This window comes from Stenella coeruleoalba, assembly GCF_951394435.1.
Source record: "Stenella coeruleoalba genome assembly, chromosome: 2".
NCBI lineage: Eukaryota > Metazoa > Chordata > Mammalia > Artiodactyla > Delphinidae > Stenella > Stenella coeruleoalba.
The window spans coordinates 163,865,819-163,883,934 of record NC_137147.1 but is presented as its reverse complement, the minus strand read 5'-3'; the positions used below and the strand labels follow the sequence as shown (position 1 = coordinate 163,883,934).

General features: G+C 36.5%; 1 protein-coding gene across 14 annotated transcripts in view; it reads right to left on the bottom strand.

Annotated features, from left to right (window-relative positions):
* The window catches only part of ABI1 (abl interactor 1), a gene marked incomplete at its 3' end in the record, with an annotated part of 106,164 nt that overhangs the window by 14,028 nt on the left and 74,020 nt on the right, over nucleotides 1-18,116 (bottom strand). For 7 of the 14 annotated variants that reach the window (XM_079914894.1, XM_079914903.1, XM_079914900.1 and 4 more), the window contains exons 3-7: nucleotides 13,333-13,509; nucleotides 8,402-8,416; nucleotides 7,570-7,670; nucleotides 6,134-6,274; nucleotides 3,442-3,542 (exon numbers count right to left, since the gene is read on the bottom strand). In XM_079914894.1, coding sequence (XP_079771020.1) covers nucleotides 3,442-3,542; nucleotides 6,134-6,274; nucleotides 7,570-7,670; nucleotides 8,402-8,416; nucleotides 13,333-13,509 — 535 coding nt within the window. Of the gene's footprint in view, nucleotides 1-2,444; nucleotides 2,526-3,441; nucleotides 3,543-6,133; nucleotides 6,275-7,569; nucleotides 7,671-8,401; nucleotides 8,417-13,332; nucleotides 13,510-18,116 lie in introns of all 14 variants that reach the window. The other 7 variants (XM_079914902.1, XM_079914901.1, XM_079914906.1 and 4 more) reach the window with 2 other exon arrangements.

Below are 18,116 nucleotides of genomic sequence, written 5' to 3'. Positions count from 1 at the left end.
ACTCACAAACCTTCAAGTTGCGAACTTTCAAAAGATGCGAACATGCATTCGCGTGTCCAATCACTTAAAGTTAGTTCACGTGTCTGATGTACACTGTCATGTGCGTGCATCCTCTACAAGTGGTTGTGCTTCTGTGTACTTTACCGTACAGCACTGTATGGAGTACAGTAGTACAGTACCTTTATTTCAAGCCCAGGATGTCCGGAAGCAAGTGTAAAAGCAGCATTGGTATAGCTGGTACTACTGTAATTTTCAAGGTACTGTACTGTAAGATTAAAAATGTTTTATTTTTTGTGTTTGTTATGTATTATCTGTGTGAAAAGTGTTATAAACCTATTACAGTACAGTACTACATAGCCAATTGTGTTAGTTGATACCTAGGCTAACTTTGTTGGACTTAGGAACAAATTGGACTTAATGAACGCGCTCTCAGAACGGAACTCGTTCGTATGTAGGGGACTCACTGTATGCACTTTTTTAAAAATCATAGATAATTATAACCTTAAACAGTACACACAGAGACCTTGCAAATTTATAAACTTTCATAATGGAATGATTCTGTATTGATTATGTATTTCTGCTGTTTTCCTTTGATATTATCTTTTAAGATTCATCCATGTTGAGAAGTATATCAATATATCATTCATTTTTATTGCTTTATTTGCATATGAACATGCCACAATTATTTATCCATTCCACTGTAGACATTTGGGATACATCCAGATTTTTGCTATTATTATTATACCGCTACTGTGAACATTCCTAAATATGGTTCCTAAGTTTCTCTGGAACAGTGGTTCGCAAACTTCAGCAGTGATCAGAATTTCACCTTGAGGGCTTGTTACAATACAGGCTGCTGGGCTCCAGTCTCAGAGTTTCTGAATGAGTAGGTCTGGAATGGGACCTGAGAATTTGCATTCCTAACTAGTTCCCCCATGATGATGATGCTGTTGGTCTGTAAATCATACTCCAAAAGCCACTGCTCTAGTATAGTAGTTTTTAAACTTTATGGTCTTAGGATCCACTCTAAAATTAGAGAACCTCAAAAAATTTTTGTTGAAGTGGGTTATACCATATTAGAAACTGATTAATTACCATAATTAACTGATTAATTACCATATTAGAAATTAAAACTGATTTATCTTTAAAATACATAAATACACAAATACACAATCCATTAGTTGTCAAAAATGATGTTATCATATGTTATGTAGCCTCTGGAAAATTCCACTGTGTACTTGTACCAGAATGAGAATAAAAAAGGCAAATAAGTCTTAGTATTATTATGGATATAGTTCTGACCGCAAAAACTCCAAGAAAGGATTTTGGCAACCCCCAGGAGTTCCATAACCATGTTTTGAGAACCAGTACGCTAGGGCAAATATCTAGAAATGAAACTGATAAATCTAAGGTAGAAACCTGGTTCAACTTGACTGGGTAACAACAAATTATGTTCTAAAGTGACTGAATCAACAAATAAACTCCCACCAGCAACATACCTTTCTGTTACTGCACATCCTCATCAACATATGGTACTGGTGGACTTCTACATTTTTACCTATCTGGTAGCTATAAAATAGTATCTCGTAGTTTTTGTTTTCCTGATTATTAATTAGGTTGAGGGCATTTTTTTTCCACATGGACTTTCTGCCAACAATTTCTATTACTTGGGTCTTTTGTTTATTACTTCCTTTTCCCCTCTCCTCTGAGTACAAGTGCCAACGTTTTGAAAAGAAGTTGCTAGATGGCTTTATTTCACCTAAGCTCTCAATATTTGAAACAGCTCTTTATCCATTTCCACCCAAATGCTACTGTGCATTTCTAGGCTGAATGGTTTTATACCAAGTCTATATTTGGAATTCCTTATATGCTCAATCCAGTCTCCCCCAACTTGGGAGCAATTTAAATGTATTTTATTGAACAAAATGTTTCATGGCATCCTCAGATGCCATAAATCCTGGGCTATATCAGAGTTTTTCAGCTGTGACCCACTGGAAAGCCTCAGGGTACCCCACACCGCACACCATTCTCTTTTTCATCTTCTTCCTCTTGTCCCCCACCTTCACCCCACTCCTGTGACTGTGGTATATACCAGGGAGTTCCAAATCAAGTTTCACTTTAAAAAAATATTACATCACTATTAAAAAAAATTTTTTTTGAACAATCACTGCTATAATATTCCTAGAAAAATCTAAACAGAACAAATGCAAACCACATTAAATTGGTTATAAACTAGGCATAGAAGCATCTGACATCACAGAGAAGTTTCTGTGTAACTTCAGAGGCCTTTCACCAGAAGAAATTAGTGTAAATTAGATTTAATACTTTAAACTTTGTATTACCACCTACAACCTAACAACTACAAAAGCGAGCCGTCTAACAGAGGAGCTTACTGTGAACTCTGCACAGTAAGGTAAATCACTCCGGTGGTTATGCAGTCTCACCTATCACAGTGTTCACGGGCAGAAGTAGTGGAAGAGGTGGTGCTGGTGGAGCTCCAGAAGGAGGAGGGACAGAAATGTTTTCTAATAAAATAGTTTATAATTCAGGTCAGAGTGCAATAAACAGAACTAATCATTCTGAAACAGTAAGGAAGTACGTTTTGGAAATAAGAAAAAAAGAGAAAGATACCCATATGTAAAGCATGTTCGAATGAGTAAGAATTTTACTAGGTAAAAAGATCATTGAGTTCACGCATTCATTAACTATAAAATATGCCTGTTTTTATAAGTAGCTTTTTCTCCCTTTTCAACAACATCCTTGAGAAACTAAGTATTTTTCCCTAACAACTTTTGATTATCAAACTTACTTTTAAAGTGTGTACTTTTAACACCATAAAGTCCTCCTTTCACTTAATAAAAAAATCAAGGGACCAATTTAATGCTCTGCTGTGATTTCTTAAATTTTTATATAATCTAAAAAGTAAAAGAGCTTCTCCTGATTTAATCCCATTTTATATTCATGGCATTTTACTGAAATACGTATTGAATACCATACATAAATGTAGTAAAGTCACAAAACCAGCTAACAGTGGAGTTGACATACTTACTAGCCTATAAGGCAACATCAAAGTTCAATGATACATAATTCACATTAAAGACACTGATCTTTTGGTTGAATTACCAATAATATTGGTTTGCTCTTGAAATAATAAATATCATTCTTGACTTGTGCCCAAGGCAAGTATTTCTAAAGCAAAATGTCCAAAAAGTTATTTAATAAAGCTATTTAATATGCTTTTCTATAAGTAAGGAGAAACATCTGCAAAACTCTAAAGACCCTGTGAAAACCAATCAAAAATTGTTTTTAAATTTGCTTTCATTCTGGCAACAGTCTCATAAGTTTAATAAATAGTTTTATCTAATGTAATTAAATTATTTCAGACTTCCATAATAAAGCTAACTACTACCACATATTAAAATGGGTGAGTATATGACACACCTGGTCCAACAGTGGGTGGTGAGGGTGTAGGCACGGCAATGGGAATGCCAATACTGCTGCTGCCACTGTTTTCTCGGCTTCCACTTCCTCCACTGCTTCCACTGCAAAGGAGAGAGAAAAATCATGAAAATAGCAATTCTAGAGATTTACTCAGGAAAAAAATCAACTCAAAGCCACTAAATACTCCTTTTATGATGCATATGTGTGTGCTTGTATGTATACACACAAGTATATATAAAGACAAATTTTAACAGTCCAATATAAATTTTAACCCTAATACTTGAAGTGGTTCTTGTGTTTCACTCTATTTCTCCAACTACTGAAAAACCAATATAGTCACGTAGTACTCAGAACTATAAGAGATCACTGAGACATGAATGACCAATATAATCTTATAGTACAATGAGTCAACAAGGATTTATTTAAAACCTCGTATAAACAGCAGTGAACAAACAAGACATGAACCACACTGTCATGGAGCTCTTCACTGAGACTGTGAAAAGTGACATTAACAAATAGTGTGATGGAAGCCACAAAAGATGCTATGGAAGTTAATAAAAACGGTAACCAGTTTTAGTCTGAAATTAGTATGTAAACCTCCACTCATCTCAAAGAATGGCAATAAAACACGGAAATGTTTGGAAAAAATGAGCAAATGACAAAAGACAAATAAGACAATAATGAAGTTTCAGCAAGGCACAGTCTAGAATAGTTGATACTACTAAACTTTAACCAATTACTTCTATGGACTTACTGTCCCTTTAGGTATACAACCTCGCACTGACCAGTTTTAGTAATGTATGTGTGCACATGTACATTATGCAAATGTACATATGTACACGTGTAGCCTTAAGCTCCATATTATACTTTTAAAAATCAACATCATTGGCTCAGTAGGCCCAGAAACCCAACAGGGCAATGATTTGCACTGCCTAGATAAGTTTTTTCCCTCCAATATGAGCATTCTATAATCACATTATCACATACTAATAGAAAGGGGAAAAAAGCTATTTATATAACAAAAATAGCTTTGCTATGAAGGCCTCCCTCCTCCCAAGCTGGCCAATACTCTGCTTTCTGCCACCACCGTATCACAGACAGATGAATATTTTTGCACTTATGCACTTCCACAATTACTGGCTTATGTGCCTTTTTCTAACATGGAGATTGGCAAGTTACAGCCCACAGGCCAAATCTGGCCCATGGTCTGATTTTTACAACCTGTGAGCTAAGAACATTTTTTTTACATTTTAATTAGTAGAAAAAAAATCAAAAGAGGAATAATATTTTATGACACATTAAAATTATATTAAATTCAAATTTCAGTGCCATATATAAAGTTTTACTGGAACACAGCCATGCTCATTCATTTACGTGTTGCTGGTAGCTGCTCTCATGCTACAATGATAGAGCTGAGTAATTGCAGCAGACACCGTATGGACCACAAATCCTAAAGTATTGACAATCTGGCCCTTTATAAAAAAGTTTGTTGATCCCTGTTCTAACAGGGACAAGCTCCTGAAAAAAAGAACTATATCTCATAGGTATATCCGTGATATCTAATGAAGTAACTCTTAACAACTAACTAGTTGTTGAATATGATTAAACTATTAATTACTACATCCACTATAAAGAACAACCATGCTGGTATAATAATTCAATAATAAACATATTAAAAAAAAACGCAATTTTGGTCCTCATTGAACTTACCCTGATTCAGTAACTGCAGATATCAATATGGCAATTTATTTACTAACAATAACAACAAATAACAATTACATAGCATCTAAGAGCGTGATATATCCTGCGTAACTGAAGCCTCCAAAATGATTTTACCAAACTGTATTTCTAATAAAACCATCCTAAAAGTCAAGGTAAAGAGGGTCCTTGCCCAAGTTATTAAGTGAGAGGTAAAAATCAAAGAATAAAACAAATTGAGCTATACGATAATTTTGTCTGGCTTTATAAACTTGCACAAAAATAAAGTGGCTACTTTTGAGGGGAGGAAGGCTGAGGCAATAATTGGGAAAGGGCCTGAGGGGGATTTCTGGATTGCGGTTATGTTCCATTTTCTGATCTGGGTGATGGTTACATGACTATATTCAATTTGTATTAATACATCAAGTTGTTACACTTAATAAAGTATATACTTTTCTGAATGTATGTTATGTTCCATAACCAAGTTTTTAAAAATCCACTGGGTAGCTGATTTCTAGAACTTTTTAAAATGAATTTATATAGTAACATATTCTAGTACATCAACTCTCTTAAGAAATTCTTCCTCAAATCTAAACTGTTTTCTTTCCTCCAACCTCTTAAAGTTTAAATCACATTGTAGAGTTTCTGATGTTTAACCTTTTATCCAAAAAATTTAAGAGTGGTTACCTTCATCTTTTCTAAAAGACCATTTTAAAAAAACATTCTTCAGACTTCATCCAAATATACATTTGTACCTCTGTCAAAAGGAGGAAATACTAGCAATCTGCTAGCAGTATAAATAGATACTAAAAAATCTAAAAAATAGAAGTTATAACATATATTTAAAGGAACATATACAATATTAATACCCTCAAACTTTTACATTCTATATTAGCATTAGACTAGCACTTTACCTTTACCAGCAACTCTATAGGAGTTTGTCACCAATCAATAATGCACATTCTCAGTTCAAAGGCTCAACCTAAAAATTTACCTGTGTGTCCTCGGTCTCTGATTTAAAGAAGCTGTCCTGCCTGGACTATGCTGACTTCCAAGCCTAGCAGGACTTGTCATGTAGTCATTAGGAACTGTTGGAGGTTTAACAGGTTCCAGGGTTTTGTAAGGAGTATTTCGTCTAAAGAAGCATAATAGAGAAAGGAATATGAATAAGAAAGATAAATGGTATTTTCTCCCAAATTTGTGACTGTCCCTTTATAACCAAGTATAACACAAGTTTTGGGTTTTTTTAATAATAAAGTTTGTTTTTAAAAAACATTTTTAATTGGGGTGTATGAATTTTGTTACTTTAACACAAAAGCTAAAATTTGTTGCCTTTTCTTAGGAAAACCAATGGAAAGGGTAATTTAAAAGTTCTCATCTTATTTCTAAAAATCATGGTTATAATTTTTTTAATGCTCAGTAATATCAAACTTTGAAATACATATTATTCCCAGATCAGTAACCCACAAGCCACTGTCCTTATATATTATGGAAGCTAAATATCTCCTGTGCAATTTACTCCTACCTCAATCTAGAGATATATGAACAAGTACATTCTGATCCTAGATGTGATGCCATTAACTTCTCAATAAATGATTTTAACTTTTCTATTTAATAACTTTGTATGTTTTTTTCAGAGGTAAGGGGTTTACAGAATGAAAATAGAAACTAAGATCCTATAAGAAAGCTGATTGCTGATCCCTGTTACTATAAAATGATTCCCCCACCCCTCCACCAAAAATAAGGAGTCTAATTTTCTATAATAAAGTGAACTATCTTTCAGAAATGTCTTACGAAGTATTCAATATTTGTATTGCATTGAAAATTGGAAAGGAAGAAGTCACAATTACCTTTTCTACTTCTCCACTGGCCTTCTTACAAAGCTACTCTAGAATGAAGGGCCCTAAGATTACCAGCAGAAGCACAGTTAGAAGTACTCCAAGTAAAGAGTCCCCAAGTCTCAGGGGAAACAGAAGAACTGCAGGCTAGCAAACCAAAGTACACAAAGTAGACCACTTATTCAAAGCTCTGTAATATCAATATTGCAAATACATGTGAAGACACCATATATGGAACCTTCTGGTCATTTCATTTTAAATAAACATAACTCAGATTCACATATAAATCTTTTTATATATGTATTTATATATTTATATTTTTTAATGAATTAGAAGATAATAAATAAATAATGCTCATTTACATACATACAAAAAAACTTTTCTAGTACAGAATTCCTTAGAGAATATTACAGAACAGGCAGGTTCATTTTGGATTCTGTTCAAGGAAATAGGAACCAAAATGAATTTGTAAAAGGTAGTATTATCACACAGAGAGGGTCCCGTCACAAGGATCCATACATTTACTTAAGTCACAAAAACATCTCTTCCTTTGACATACAAATCCTCTTGTAAGATGTAGCTGAATTCTTACCCCAATGTTCCCCGGCCTGACATGGGAGGACTCGGTGGTTTCTGAGTAGGAGGATTTGTTCTCGACAGTGTGCCAGTTCTTGCAGGCTGGTTATTTCCATGCTAAAATGTGGAAAGAAAAGCTTTTAGTTTTATATCAAATTGTTCTCTTGGTGTTTTGACACCATGTATTATTTTTTTTATTATCAGAATGTGAAATAAGGATTCCCAGACAGTTTTAATAACAGACTTTGGTACTACATTTTAAAAAGTCAAGATACCACTTGCACTTGGCTTTTCTTATTATTTTATGCCCTTCATACCAATTTATTGCAAAATACAGGTGAGATTATTGAATTTTATATATTATTTTATTGTTAAAAATGTTCACTGAGATCTAACTTATCTGCAATTCAAATGCTGGGTTTCTTAAAATTTTTGGAATGTGTGCATGAATATAAACTGCAGATCTCAGTGTCAATTTGCTAAAATATTCATCTAAAAAAATCACCTCTATCCCAACAACTCAGTAACAAAGTCATATATAATGCCTGGGAAACCTCCTAATTGTAAGTCAATAAAAGCAAGGCAACTATCAAAAAATGAGCAAAGCAATAAATGTTAGCAAAATTAATGTTCCTATATAAATGCAGATGTCAATATATCTTTGATATATTAACACATCCAAGCTAAATGTTGCTGATTTGAACTGAGTTTGAGTATATTTAATCTACATAAATCCTATGGGGAAAAAGCAGACAGACATAGGAAAAGTTTTCAAATTTTAGTGGCTCTGCAGCCTCTATCGATATAGAGGGGAAACTGTGGATCAAATGATAAGCAGTAACTCTTACCTTGGCTTTTAGCCACTTTACGTTGCAAAAAAAGGGGGGAAAAAGTAGAAATTAATTCTAGATAAGTTATATCTGATAGGACAGGTTTACATTTACAGTTACTCAATTCATGTTAATAAGCTTTTTTACCCAGTCATATTTCAAATATTTTGTAAAGAAAAGATATCCATAAGCAGCAGGGAAATATTCATGGGTATCACATATTTTTTCAAAATAATACATTCATAAGGAAATCACTTAATTATGCCAATCTCATGCAGCTCCAATAATTTCTTAGGTCAGTATTTTATCCTATGAAATTAATCCAACTGAATCATAGATGATTTAAAAAACAAATTTTGATTTAAACACGAACACCATACCTCATTAAATGTATGGCTACTTTAATACATCAGTGTACAAGACCTAAGACTGCTGGATAATGAATGCCCATGTATGAGTATTCATTATTTGAATGGTAGTATATTACTTTAAAGAGTGATAAACTGCAAATGTTAAAATTCAAAATCACAGCTTGTTTTCCAAATTCAGAAAAGGACCTAGCACCTCAGTGTTTAAAAACAAAATTACAATGCACAATAATAGCTTAGCCAGATTCTAATTAAGGAACAAGCAAACAGGGTCTGGATATCCTCTCATGTGTAGCTTATGAATACAAATCCTGACCAGGCCAACACTAGTAGAAAGTTATATGTTGCTCTAGTTCTAAATTTTCTTCTGAACAAGTTTGACCATAATTCAAAACTGAAGAAAAGCTGCTTTGATCCTAAAGGCTACTTCTATGAAAACTGGCTAGCTTATATATATGAAATAATGCGTCCAAAGCATCCTACTTGTACCACGCCACTTAAGAAAAAAATGCCTTCAGGTTGCAGTCTTTTCCTACATTTTGGGGTGGGGTGTGGAGTCTAAGTTCTTTCCATAATACCTGCCATTCCAAATATGTATCTATCATTTTCAAGTGACCACAGAAGCAACATTAAGGAAATCATCCAAAAATGGAATATCCTTTGACTTATATTCTCATTTCTAGAAACTGTGCCAGAATCTTGGTATTCTTTAGTGTTTGTTTAGAATAATATGACTCATTTTTATCCTGATTAAACAATGTCTGGAATCCTACCTAGCCACTACATTTCACACCTGGATTTAGAAATTAAACTTGAATAACTTTATTATCCTTGAAGATAAGCTTTATTAATATGATAGCATTATAATACACTAAATACTATTCTAAAGTAACTTAGAAATATTCTAAATATGACCACACATCTTCCCTCATTTGCTGTTTCAAGTGAACAAGAAACAAACAAAAAAAACAGCATACAAGTATAAACTGGTCCCAAATGAAAGGATGAAAGGAGAATTTAATTGGGAATGAAAATTCTAGTTGAACTCTGCTACTATGCAATGGTGTAACCTTTAACCTCTTATGGAGCACAGCCTCCTCTCTTAAGTGCATGTTTATGTATACAAATGTGTTGGGGTTAGCGAGTGTTGGAAGGAAATGATCTCTATACCTTACAACTCAAAATATAATTGTTAGCAACCTACAAAATTTTTCCATTTCAGTGTCCCCCAAACACATTCAAAACTAGGCTTTTTATTTCCTTAAGATCTCACTTCATTTCCTTAACATTTACATTTATGGATGAGTCAGTTTACCATTTCCTTGGAACCTCAGGTTGAAAATAGAACTCTTTGATTCCTACCTACCTGCAAGCCCGAAGTAGATCATAAGCTTTGCATACCACAGGTACGAAAGTCTGTAAGATGCCAATTCTTTCTCTGAAATGACTCATTAGCTCACTCCTCTAATACAATCGAAACCTTTTAAAAATACCATTCCTATGTATTATAAAGCTTTAGTGTTTCCATTAATAAAATGTAATAACTCCTAGATCATATGGTCTTTTCAAGGCTTGAAAACAAAGACATATGTGGAAAGTCGTTCATAAGTTATGAACCAGGCTATAAAGCTGTTAATTATTATAACTGTTTAACAGAAATAATTTTAAATGTTTCTACTAAATGCTCAAGCCTTCTCTAGTCTAAGCATACTCTGAAACCTTGTTCTTCCTTCTATTAGGATGAACTTTAGTATTTTTATTTTATTAGGATGAACTTTATTGTTCATCTTCTTTTTTATTCTCCTTTAGGCAAACTTTCTGGCAGTCTCTCTATGCAAGGATTCTCTTATCTATATCTTATGCTGTTTCCAGAAGTCAAACCAGACTTACCTTAAGACACCTTTTCCATATTTTAAATTCTTACTAAACTTATGTGTACCACCTATTTCATAGCATAAAATGCATTAACACAATAAATATCAATTAAATGAATAATACAAATACCAAAACACTAAAATTTATGCCATGAAAGAAGAAAATATGATGGAACATTTAATCTTGGGGGGTAAAAAACAACACAAAACTTGGTAGCTATAAGAAGAAATATTGGGACTTCCCTGGTGGTCCAGTGGTAAAGAATCCGCCTTCCAATGCAGGGGACGTGGGTTCGATCCCTGGTTGGGGAACTATGATCCCACGTGCCACAGGGCAACTAAGCCTGCGCACCACAACTACTGAGCCTACGTGCCTCAACGAGAGCGCCTGCAAGCCGCAACTAGAGAGAAGCCTGCGCGCCGCAACGAAGACCCCGCATGCCGCAACTAAGACCCAACACAGCACCCCCCCAAAAAAAAGAAAGAAAAAAAATAATTTTAAAAAGAAATATTAATATATTTGGATACAATTTTTTAACATCCTGTAAATATTTGTTTAAAATACCAAAGCATCAAAGTCAAAAGCCAAACAGCAGGATGAGGAAATATTTGCCAAAATATAAGGAGCTAATTTCTTTGATAGAAAAAAGAACCCTTACAAGTCAGTAAGAAAACAAACTTCTAAATAGAAAAGTAGGCAAATGATAAGAAAATAACTCTAGAACTGTAAGTACAGTGTCTTCCAATCCTTAAAAGTGCTTTAGACACTAATTTAAAAATAAATCTACAGTTTTCCTCCTTGTAGTTTTGGCCCTGGCATTTGCTCATTAACTATTCCAAATTTCCAACTTTCACAGATCTCTACAATCCTCTAGAAATATTTAAGCCAACAATGATTTCTTAGGGAAATAAAACTGGATCAATATAGCTGCAATGAGACTACTGGGAGAAAAATAATTGTATGTATTTGTATATCACAGAAACAAAATGTGGACAAATAAGCCACATATCAGCTTCTGACCACCCACCCTCCTACCCATGGTCAAAAAAATATTTCAAAATAGTCCGTACAATAATGTGACTGTACTTAATGTCACAGAACTGTACACTTAAAATGGTTAAATGGTAAATTTTATGTTATGTATATTTTACAATAAAAAACTTAAAAAAAAAACAAATCTGCGTCTAAACTATCCACATTACAAAAAGTAGATTGCTAAAATTGACATCTGCAGACTTTCAGTATATATTATGCAGTGTTTACATTTCTCATTTGTACATACATAATAAAACAGTTAAATTTTCTCACCCAAAATTTCCTTGTAAAGTTTGGTTTCATTTTATACTCTGCTATGTACTATGTATTAAACTGTTAAACACAATTATTAGTGGGGAGATAATAGAGGATAATCACTTCTAAGATGGTGACAGATTTTTTTTTTTTATGAGTGTATATTGCTTTGGTAGGAAGAAAAATCAAGCAAAAGGGGAAGAAGTGAGTGCATGAGAATGTGTGTGCACGGGTGTATGTATATGCATGTATGTATATACATAATTTTTACTTCCAAGGCAGGTAATAATAAGTTCTTCCAAATTCTCAAAATCCAAATTAAATCAATCTAGTCTAAATATCTTAAATTAAAATTGAACTTAAACTCTCAGACAACCCTAGCCACATCCTTGGATAAAAATACAAGAAACGAGTAACCTGCTCTACATTTGCAAAGTGTTCCAACTTCCAAGCCTGACAGTGAAGGGGAGATTCCAATAGTCTCTGAGAAGAGCAGAATAAAGAGCGATGTCACCAGCTATACTCCCCTCTTGATCAGGAACCCCAGATAAGTCAGAATGCAACAAATCCAGCAATAGCACCAGGCAGATAACCAGCTAGGAAAAGCTTCAAGATTCTAGCTGACCCCTAAAAAAATTATTATAAATATTCTGGAGACCAGAAACAAAATCAAATAATGGTCCTCTAAGAAAGGGACTACCAAATTTCAGAGGAATAGTTTATCTTGAGCAAAGATAGCTAAAGAATTCAGGTCATTCCAGATGCTTCCAAAATAACACATGAATATCTAAAAAGTTGAGAAGCTACAGGTATCCTTCAAGAGCAGCTAATTCTGCCATGCTAAGAAATGGACAAGGGCAACAAACAATCCCTTTCCTAAAAGCCTGTTGGGGCAGGGGGTGGGAGAGTGGGGAGTGATGCACAGAACAAGATTACACACAATTGTTTCATTTTGCATAAACTGCTGAAATTATATCCACATCCACACAGATGTATTAATACACACATATTTATGAATAAATGAATAAAAGTATTTATAAATTACTTTCTAAACCAATTCTGGAAAGCATATACATTTTTTATTCTTAAAAATTCATTCAGTAGTGAAAACAAGACTTGGCAATGACAACACAAATTTATAACATCAGTCTAGGATTCAAACGGCTTAACAAATGAATGGCCATTTTAAGTGTTTATATCTTCTTGAATACAGCCTACTGCACATGTAAAATTCTGCCCCAAGCTTAGTATAATACATAACTAGTATTAAATAAATGTTCTATAAAAATTGTATTGCTAATTACTAAGAGAATCTATTAATTCTTTAAGAAAATCAGCTTTCTCACTATATTTCCTATCCAAAATATTTACTGGATATGCAAATTATTTCAAGTTAATATAATATAAAACGCTTACCTTGACACCATGGCCCACATCATCCAGAACTGTATAGTCAATAGGTTTCCGAATATACCTTACAGGACGCTCCATATTTGCAGGCGCTATTATTTTGTGAGTTCTTGATGTATTCTTATTTGTTGTCAAAATACCAATCTCTCTTCGAGCCACTTTCTCTTTATGAATGTCCACAGTCTATATTTTAAATTTGAACAAAGCAAGAAAATATTATTTGGAAGAGTAAATAATATATACGATATCCACATATAATGGACCATAAGACTGTATCACATGTCTATTTTCCAGTGAATAATACTGCATCTTCCCCATCAAAATTAAGCAAATTAATATCTTTCAGGCTCAAAACATGGACTATCTAAAGGTGATTAAAAGCACCAACTAAGTTATTGGTTTTGATACCAAAATGATTCTTAGGAAAGCAATTTTCTTTCCTAAAAACCTGGTGTGTATGGAAAGGGAGGGCTCTTGCTCTGTGTAGCTTACACTTTATTTTGTGGGGATACAGACCAGAAAAAAAAATCAGTAATAACAACTAGATGAAGTACTATAATGACACACGCACAGTTTATTTGAAATTAAAGGTATTGAGAGCAAGATGTCCAACTAGGTTGGGAAGGCTTTATAGAGTAAGTAGGTTTTTAAAAAATGAATAGAAATATGAGACAAATATGTAAATTATTCAAGGCAAAAAGAACAACATGTTGCAGACAAAGGTGTAAGAGAAAAAAAAAGGTAAGACCAGAGGTTCCAATCTGGCAGCACGCAGCCTACACATCTGCAGCCTATCTAGTACTGGCCTTTACGGCTTTAAAAAGGTTTTTTTCCCCCTTATTTAATTGCCAACATTCAAAAACTGGGTAGTAGTCAGCACATGAGAAATAGTTACACAACCACTCAACAATTTAAACTTTGGCCTAACAGTAATGCGAAACCAATAACAAATTTAAACTGAGTGACATCATCAGGTCTGCATTTTAAAAGATCCCTCTGGCACAGGTGTTGAGGACAGACAGAAGACTACTGGCAGTGAGACCACTTAGGAAATAATTACAGTAGCCTAGGTGAGAAAATTTAAGTATGTGAACTGAACTGAAAGGGGGTGGGGAAGGTATTGTCAGGAAAAAAAGTTCAATGTTATGTGCATTTCTGCACATCTTGTGAGAAGAGGTACTGATTCCCGTTGTTCTGTACATTTATATAATAAACAGCCTTAGAAGATATAGTGTCTCCTCAAAGAGCAAAAGGCAGGTTTGTTTACTGTCTGGTATAATAAAGATACTGTCACTCCCCAGGGCAAAGGACAGGAAGGCTTACTGCCCATTATAAAAGATCTGGTCCCCTAAGCTGGGAGTTCCTTTCCTGTAACACACCCAATTGTGTGTGCAGGCATCAGTCACCTGGCTCTCTTTGCAGTATCCTGTAGAAATTGTGGCTGGTTATCTGACACAAGTGCTGACTATTGCCAGGAGTAATGACAGCTTTTGTCTCTGACCAGGAGTCTCATGTCTTCTACTTGAATCCATGGAGTTGTGCAGGCTAACTTGTGAGCTTCCACAAAGGGTAGGATCTCAACCCCTCACAATTTTTGAGTTTTGGTAATGAAGATGGAAAGCTTTTTAGAAACGGAATGAAAGGACAGTTAGCAGGAACTGAGAGAAGTCCATGGGAATCGGGAGTGAACATGTTGACCAGACTGTATGGTCCCCCCCAGGCAATGTCTGGTCCTCTACTTCACTGCCTGCTAATGATGCTGAACTGGTGCGGCAGTTTCAGGCTGAGTACCAGGAAGTAGTTTCAAACACAGCAGCCTGAACGATGCCCTGGCTACTGTCAGCTATCCACCAAGCTCACCAGGTCGGCCCTGTAAACAACTAGTAATAGGATTTGTCTGGCAGAGGGAGGCGGGAGCACCATAAATGTATCCATACTGAGTGTGAAAGAAGGAAAACTGTAACCACTGTGGGCAGAACCAGGAGAATCTTTAGCAACTGCTAGTTTGCTGGGGAGATTGAGGGGGTGGGAGGGGCACATAATGCTTGTTAAAGAAGAAAGGCAACACCTGGCTATTTTAGTGCTCAGCCCCTCCTGCAGTCTGTCTTCTCAACATTAACCCCATTCGAGATAAGTAAAAGACCTCAGGTTTTGGCAGTGGGCCCTGTCTGCTACAAGACAGTTCTGGTCCTTCTGGGAAACTTTCCCCGAAACAATCTCCCAAGGGCACTGACTAGTCTTTGGGCTCTTCCGTACTAAAGTGGATTTTAAGTGATTTAGCAAATGATTCACCACAGAATGAGAAACTCACCCACAGAAATGTAGATTAAATTCTATCAGCTTCAGAAAACCCTCCTAGTCCTTATGCTGAAATCAAGCAAGAATTGAAGGGCTGTTCTTTTGACAATGGAGCGAGCAGCAGATAGTCCACATTAGGTGGACTCCTAAAAACAACGATGCCACCCGTGCAGATCAAGCCCAAGTCGGCCAAAGAGTACAAACTCATGGCCCCCGCCGGGAAGTGATGTGGCTGTAGCCGCTGAATCAAGGCATCCCTAACGGAAATGGATGATGCCAGTCAGCAATGACGGCCCTGCCACAGAGTACACAACACAGGGCTTTGGGTGCCCCAAATGCTCGCAGCTACGGCGCCACTCAAAACTGAAATAAATTCACCTTGTTTACTGGTGCAGAGCTGCTCTCTCCCAGCCTCCCCCTACACCCTTTAAAGAGAAAGATTGTTAGGGGCGGGGCCAAGTTCTCCCAGTCCCCAAGGGGAACTGAAGATCAAACATACCTGGGTTTGCGAGACCACTGTAGGGAGGGGAGGGACATTTTATAGCTCTGACTGATATATATTGGAGCCCATGTCACCTTCATGCCTCATCCTGTGGAGGGAGAGGGTACCTGCTTTCAGCTATGAGGTTTGGGTGCAGTTCACGGTGCGGAAGAGATGCTAATGTGTTCTTTTGGGTGGGACTCTTGGTACCAACTCAATGTATTACTGTTGTGGCTTCCAACACTGAATGTATAATTGGTATTCATATTTTTCATGCTTGCACAGTGAATACTCTTAAGAGCCAGAGGGGATTATGCCACCTGGGAAGAGCCACATGTAGAAAAGCACTAGCAGCCTTAGTGGCCCACAGTCCTTATGACCCCTCTGAGTACAAGTTTCTGTGCCTGGGTAATGTTACTGACTGGAGCTTCTGACAAGAGGAACAGCCTCCAACCAGAGGTGCCCCTTGGACTTGGTATATTCAAGAATGCAGCCAGCCTGGCCCCTATGACCTCTCAGCTCTACAGGAAAGAGTGGCAGCTATCCCTTTAGGGAAAATTTATTTTCCATTCTGTTGGTTCAATGAGGCCCTTGATTCACAGAGGATCCCCTAAATGCCTGGGCCTGGTGCACTAATGACTCAACTAAGCTGAGACCCTGTGGTGTTCCGTGGACTGCTGTGCTGTTCAACCTCAGTGCCAGCTATGCAGAAATGAAAGTGGGTGTGGCTGCTGTGCTCTGCGGGCAGAACTCAAGGATGTTCTCAGAGATCTGGCTGATATTCCCGGTGATAAACCTTGTTAGGCTTCTACTGATATGGGGCTAATACCCATTGGTAATAGTTGTTTGGGTCTGCTACTTAGAAAACTACAGACTGACATCTTAAAGACTTGCCATATAAACTGTGGAGACAGACAGTAGTTGCCGAGCAGACCATCTAGGTCACTAATATGGGCCATAGTAAGGGCCCATTGTCTGGTGAAGCTAACAGGAGTCCAGCTGCTGACGATGCCTGCACTGCCCAGACTGCCATCTCTGCCGGCGGATCCATCACCACTCCAGATGCGTCAACACATGGACCATCATTGAACAGACACAGAGTAAAGGACTCTGTTCCTGATGCAGAGGCAACCTCTGCGTCCCACACTGGTGACTCCCAGGAAAAGACCCATTCGTCTCATGGTGAGAGAGGCCACATCTCCTGCTACTGGCAGACCGGCTACATCAGACCTTTAACCCCGTCTTCACACCATCAGTAGTGCCTCACCGCTGATGACACTCTTCCAGGTTATGGTATTACAATGCCAATCCAATCAGCTGGCTCCAACCATACCACTGTGGCCCCTGACACTAATCTGTGTCATGTTTTTCACTTTCCAAACCATTTGCTATCTGACAATGGTATACTTTTTAACAAAAAAGTCACAAAAAATGGGTTGTTTGTCAAAGTATGTGATGGCCTTCCACACTCCCTACCATCCACAGGCATCTTGTATTGGTGAGTGCTGAAACAGCGTCCTCAAAAATCAACTTAAAAAACTCAAAAACAAAAGACAACTGGATTCGAAAATGGTCAAAGGACTTGAACAGACATTTCTCCAAAGAAAATATACAAATGGCCAATAAGTACATGAAACGGTGTTCAACATCACTAATCATTAGGGAAATGCAAATCAAAACCACATGACACCAATATGTATAAAATAGATAACTGAGGAGGAGAAGATGGCGTAAGAGTAAGACGGGGAGATCACCTTCCTCCCCACAGATACACCAGAAAACATCTACACGTGGAACAACTTCTACAAAACACCTACTGAATGCTGGCAGAAGACCTCAGACCTCCCAAAAGGCAAGAAAGTCCCCACGTACCTGGGTAGGGCAAAAGAAAAAAGAAAAAACAGAGACAAAAGAATGGGGACGGGACGTGCACCAGTGGGAGGGAGCTGTGAAGGAGGAAAGGTTTCCACACACTAGGAAGCCCCTTCGCGGGTGGAGACTGCGGGTGGCG